This window comes from Eucalyptus grandis, chromosome 6 (assembly GCF_016545825.1).
Source record: "Eucalyptus grandis isolate ANBG69807.140 chromosome 6, ASM1654582v1, whole genome shotgun sequence".
Classification (NCBI taxonomy): domain Eukaryota; kingdom Viridiplantae; phylum Streptophyta; class Magnoliopsida; order Myrtales; family Myrtaceae; genus Eucalyptus; species Eucalyptus grandis.
In genome coordinates this window covers 48490560-48497102 of record NC_052617.1, presented here as the reverse complement: position 1 = coordinate 48497102, position 6543 = coordinate 48490560, and the positions used below count along the sequence as shown (strand labels likewise).

The 6543-nt window shown below is 39.7% G+C and overlaps 1 protein-coding gene across 1 annotated transcript; it reads right to left on the bottom strand.

Moving 5' to 3' along the window:
- Positions 1-3249: 3249 nt before the first annotated feature.
- Positions 3250-4087, bottom strand: LOC104452167 (two-component response regulator 24). The gene is made up of 2 exons (XM_010066676.1): positions 3794-4087; positions 3250-3423 (listed from the first exon to the last, which is right to left on the bottom strand). The coding sequence occupies exons 1-2, from the start codon at positions 4085-4087 to the stop codon at positions 3250-3252; spliced, it is 468 nt and encodes a 155-aa protein (XP_010064978.1).
- Positions 4088-6543: the final 2456 nt, after the last annotated feature.

Below are 6543 nucleotides of genomic sequence, written 5' to 3'. Positions count from 1 at the left end.
CCCATCTTTTTTATTTTATAAATATTTTAAATAAATGTAATCTTTAATTTAATTTTATTAATTTTTTTTTAATTATTTACCATATCAAAGATAAGATGACGTCGTTTTTGCATTTTCTAGCCACGTTAGCATGCAAAACGACGCCGTTTTGCACTCACCTTGTCAGAAAATTGTCACGTTAGTATGCAAAATGACACTGTTTTGCACTCACCTTGTCAGAAAATTATTAGGTCAGTAATTTGGCCGGATTGGCCATTTTGTTCTGATTTTGACACTTAAGTGCCCTTCCGTATCAAGTTTTGGCACTTGGGCTATACTTTAGTTGGTTAAAGAGCTATCTTAGGAAAAAAGAATTTATCAACACCCGATACCAGATGTGTACTTGATTTTCATGAATCCGTTAAGACGATATCTCAAAGAATACACATATGGCTACGACATGACCATCCTGGCCATATGCCTTTTCCATTCGGCATTGTGTGTTTGAACGTATCACAGTCGTAGACTTAGCAGTTTTGCTATATGTAAAAGGCGAAAGCGCTTCTGCTACTTCTGCTGTTTAACGTTAGTCACTGTCATGAAACGCTGATCAAGCATGATAATACAGTCCGAGCTATCATTTGAGCGAGTTAATTGAGATTCAGATCAAACCCGAACCTTGATGAATGATAATGTTATTTCCATGATAGTTATTGTTAATCTTTCTTCCTCTCTTTTTTGCTACTTAAATTGTGCTGCATATTGGAAATTTGATCTAGTTTTCTTTCAGTTGCTGCATCAATTCATCAAATCAATCACCGAAAGCAACATGACATGTTCACTCGGCATGAACAAGAAGGATTTTCCGATGCCTCTTGCAAGGGTTGTGTCACACCAATGGTTTGCTCTTGGTTTGCAACCCAGCGCATGGGATTCTTGACCTTGAGCTGAAGCTTTCGCCATCAGACTCGAAAGGCTTTCTGAACTACAATGGTTAACACAACTCGCAACACCCATATCCACCAGAAGACTGGACGAGCCCTCTAATTCTTGTCAGGCACGTGTTCTACACGGCTACGCGAAGAATCTTCATTCCACCCCGTGGGGCTTAACTTGCAGTTTGGAACTGCACACTCGGTGTTCGAGGTCGCAATACATGTCATTTTGCGAGTTCTGGAAACAGATCTCCCCATTCGTGCTCGTACTACAAGCATTACACTTGAAATAGCATCTCGATTTTCAGATTTTTTTAGAGGTTAAACGATTATCTCGATCAAGGGGGAAATTTCCTGCTCTTTTCGTTAGATTTAAAAGCCAAAACCAAACATGTTCATAGTGAAATTACATGAGTCTCTCAGGTGAGTAATCTTTCTAGCCTACCAATTTCGCACCAGTATATTGCTATTTTGAAATAGACGGTAGACACTGATCTCCTATGGAGCATAACGTCGTCAAACTAGTGACATCCCGTCATTGCATTTGATGTAAATTTTTTCCTTTCGGTAAGATCGTTATCTTCTTTTGAAAAAAAAAAAATAAAGACAAAATTCTTAGTTCATATTCTACATCAATGTATAACACAACGACCCAATACGAAATTCCTTATTACAGTTATTTTGTAATCAACAACTTCACTGCGATATTGAGAAAAAAATATTACAAGAAAATACTTAATAGGAAGAGTTACCAAAAAAAAATTGAAATTGTAAATAATTAGTAATTTGCAACACTAAAACTCGTTAAATCTTTCTTTTTTCTTTTGTTGAATGAAAATCAATGTACATATCCCAATTGAAAGCAGAATTAGAGAAAAGTACAAGAAAGAATTACTTACAAGGAGGATGACCATCCCCTTGTAAAATAAAGACTCGTGTGTCACTCTAAAATAAACCCCTTGTTATTCTTTGTTTATCAAAATAGATATACGGCTTGGTCATTGGAGAAGGAAATATCATTCTTTCCGGCTTTTGCCTCAATATAACCATTAATTTTTGACCCACCTTCACTCACTTCAGGTGCGAGAGGCTACTACTATACCTACTAGAACCGAAGTCCTGACGTAGTGTCTACCTTCATTACCGTGAGGCCTCCTAATTCTCTGTCTATCTTTATCTTCTTGACAGAGAGGGAATAGGAGGACAGCAATGGGGTCTCCCACCCCAGGGTGGAGCTCTCGCCTATTTCCTCCGTGAGCCTTTCCAGGACCTACTCAGGTCCTATTGGAGAAGGAAATATCATTCTTTCCGGCTTTTGCCTCAATATAACCATTAATTTTTGACTTGGAAGTTTAATTTTTGTAATTGAAATTTCTTACTTCATTTATCCTGATAAGTTACCTAAGACTCTATACTTCTGTACAGTGTTTTGAAACTAATATCAGAAGCCATATATTAACTTAAGAACATATCCTAAAAAAACGTGATGGGATAACTAGGTGAATTAAAATCTCTTTCCATGACCAATCTCAGCACGTTCTTTTGTTCCAATCTCAACTTTCAGACATCTTATTCCAAATAAAGCAACATCGAAACAAATGTCGCAGCCCATGATCAGTCACGGTGGACAGCATCTCCAAACTATCAGCAAACGGATCTCCGCTGCATATCGAACAACTTCGTCGGCATCAGTTGATCTAGATGGGTTCAAGTTGCGAACCCTTTTTCATTGAGTCCTCGAACGGAATTCAAATGCAGAGGCGTGAGTAAACGAAAAGGCTTCTTTTCAAAGCCAACAAAACAGGTAAAAAGGAAAAAAAATTGCTGCCTGAGAAGAGCACAGACCAAACCGATGTGATCATGCTGAGTTTCGGCAGGAGACCGACTTCTCTAACAGGTCCCTCCGAATAAACAACGTCGTTCCTACGGAGCAAACAAGCCAACCATTTCTCTTTTGTTGAACGAAGACATTCATTCATCAAAACTGCAGCATTTGTGTTCCATTTTGAAGAGCACTCTTATGTGAATATTTTCGTAGGAAGCTCTTACTTCTCGGGGTATTAACAGAAATCAGCAATTTCGGATTGCAATATGAAGTAGAAATTAGAAAGAGAGAGAGAGAGAAATATCAAAAGGGGACTCCTTTATTTAATAAACTGACACTGCCGCCTCCGTTCATGGAAACAAGCATCGATGCCTCGCTGACGAAGCATCTCCGGACAAGCTGCAGAGCAAACAAAGGCTACCTATTGAGGCTCATTACCTAGAACCCAAGACAACAGGACAGCAAAAAAAAAGAAAAAGAAAGGGAGTCCCGGGGACTTGTCGACGCCCTTCAGCGGCGGTCGATCTCTGCCAGGATATCGGCCAAAGCATTTGCACGCAGTGGCTCTTCCAAGCAGTCATCAGCTCCAGCTTGTATCATCGCCGCCCTATCAATCTCAATCTCTCCGGATGTCAGGCCGATGATCTTGCTCCGCATGTGCCTCTCCCTCAACAGCCGTATGGTCTGCCGCAAGAACATATGAAACCCGGTGAGATGTCTCGGCACATGAATGGAAAAATGAAAAGACCAACACGAAAGGCTGAGAAATAAATTGGCAGCGAAGCTGAATTTTCTTAGTTTTAAAAGGCTTTTGGTAGAACTGCTCCTAATGCATATTCGAAACGGCGTTGCCAGTCAAGATTCTATGCCATCATGCTAGAACTGCTATCTAACCAAAGAAAAGCAAAGATCAAAGAACGAGGAGGACTTTAGCTTCTTGTTTAGCTACATGGTGCTGATATCTGATTTTCTCAGGTCAAGAGTAAGTTCTTAGGACAGTCACATTATCCCAGGAATCAGTCTCGCAGGACCATATTCCCTCGCGTTCGTTTACCTCGAGACCGTTCATGTTATTCGTGTATCTGTCGACGAGGATCAAGTCGTAATCCTCCCCGATGAACTCGAGTGCCTCCTGCCCACTCTCAGCCATCTTTGTCTCTACGCCAACTGATTCCAGCAAGTAATACGCTAGAAGCCGGCACACACTCACTCTATCCACCACGAGGGCGGTCAAGCGGTTCCTGAGAACCAGCCCACGCCACCTGTTGCTAAGTTCACGCCGCCGCCGCCGCCAGAACTTACTGCTTGAGCTCTCATTTCTTTCAGGCGAATCTGGCTCTGCACGCATGATTTTTTCCCACTTTGCAAGCACCTGTTGAATCGCCGCGTAGTGCAAATAGCATAAGAAGATCAAGGGGGAAAAACAACGTTTTTAAGCCGTTTGTAATAAAGGATAAGAGGGAGAGGGCATGGTTATAAGCTTGAGAACACGATCATACACGAAATGTTTCAATCAGTACACGCATCAGAAACAAAATGGCGAAACAACTTGCATAAAGTCCTTGATCAGGGGCTGCAATTAGGAAAGAAATGGTCACAGATGGCATATGGTCTATATCACGAAACGATGCTAATCGAGGCATAGAGTGCGCTTACCTTCAAACTTCTAGAGTAATTTTGAGTAAGATGCTTGTGCAGGTATTTTGCGCGGCCTTATATAGGGAAACGGACACTGCGTCCTCAGAAACCGCCAGATTTGGTAGCAAAGGAGCATGTAATATTAAGAGAAGGAAATCTGGAGCAGCATCGGAAAAGGTCTGTGGTCAACGGCTCGAAATAATTGCCAAATCCGATACCAGAGATTTTTTTCACTTTTGCAATCAATAGTCACGGTTTTCTTGCACCTTCAGGCATTAGAATTTAAGAATGCCCTAGATATTTTCACGCGTTCAACGCGCTGCAGGCGGATTTTAGCTTGTTTTCAGGCTATGCCTCAGGATTTGAAGTTACTGCTGCTACTGAAGCTAAAAGTCCTGGATAGGTTAAGGGGCTATCATAGGAAAAAAGAATTTATCAACACCTGATACCAGATGTGTACTTGATTTTCATGAATCCGTTAAGACGATATCTCAAAGAATACACATATGACCATCCTGGCCATATGCCTCTTACACTCGGCATTGTGTGTTTGAACGTATCACAGTCGTAGACTTAGCAGTTTTGCTATATGTTCGACAGCATAAGTGATGATAAAAGGCGAAAGCGCTTCTACTGGTTCTGCTGTTTAACGTTAGTCACTGTCATGAAACGCTGATCGAGCGTGATAATAGAGTCTGAGATATCATTTGAGCGAGCTAATTGAGATTCAGATCAAACCCGAATCTTGATGAATGATAATGTTATTTCCATGATGGTTATTGTTGATCTTCCTTCCTCTCTTTTTCGCTACTTAAATTGTGCTGCATACTGGAAATTTGATCTAGTTTTCTTTCAGTTGCTGCATCAATTCATCAAATCAATCACCGAAAGCTACATGACATGTTCACTCGGCATGAACAAGAAGGATTTTCCGATGCCTCTTGCAAGGGTTGTGTCACACCAATAGTTTGCTCTTGGTTTGCAACCCAACGCATGGGATTCTTGACCTTGAGCTGAAGCTTTCGCCATCAGAGTCGAAAGGCTTTCTGAACTACAATGGGTAACACAACTCGCAACACCGATATCCATCAGAAGACTGGACGAGCCCTCTAATTCTTATCAGGCACGTGTTCTACTTGGCCACGCGAAGAATCTTCATTACACCCCGTGGGGCTTAACTTGCAGTTTGGAACTGCACACTCGGTGTTCGAGGTCGCAATACATGTCATTTTGCGAGTTCTGGAAACAGATCTCCCCATTCGTGCTCGTACTACAAGCATTACACTTGAAATAGCATCTCAATTTTCAGAATTTTTTAGAGGTTAAACGATTATCTCGATCAAGGGGGAAATTTCCTGCTCTTTTCGTTAGATTTAAAAGCCAAAACCAAACATGTTCATAGTGAAATTACATGAGTCTCTCAGGTGAGTAATCTTTCTAGCCTACCAATTTCGCACCAGTATATTGTTATTTTGAAATAGACGGTAGACACTGATCTCCTATGGAGCATAACGTCGTCAAACTAGTGACATCCCGTCATTGCATTTGATGTAAATTTTTTCCTTTCGGTAAAATTGTTATCTTCTTTTGAAAAAAAATAAATAAAGACAAAATTCTTAGTTCATATTCTACATCATTGTATAACACAACGACCCAATACGAAATTCCTTAGTACAGTTATTTTGTAATCAACAACTTCACTGCGATATTGAGAAAAAAAATTACAAGAAAATACTTAATAGGAAGAGTTACCAAAAAAAAATTGAAATTGTAAATAATTAGTAATTTGTAACACTAAAACTCATTAAAATCTTTTAAAAAAGAAAAAAAGAAAATCAATGTACATATCCTAATTGAAAGCAGAATTAGAGAAAAGTGCAAGAAAGAATTACTTACAAGAAGGATGATCAACCCCTTGTAAAATAAAGACTCGTGTGTCACTTTAAAATAAACCCCTTGTTATTCTTTGTTTATCAAAATAGATATACGGTTTGGTCATTGGAGAAGGAAATATCATTCTTTTCGGCTTTTGCCTCAATATAACCATTAATTTTTGACATGGAAGTTTAATTTTTGTTATTGAAATTTCTTACTTCATTTATCCTGATAAATTACCCAAGATTCTATACTTCTGTACAGTATTTTGAAACTAAAATCAGAAGCCAT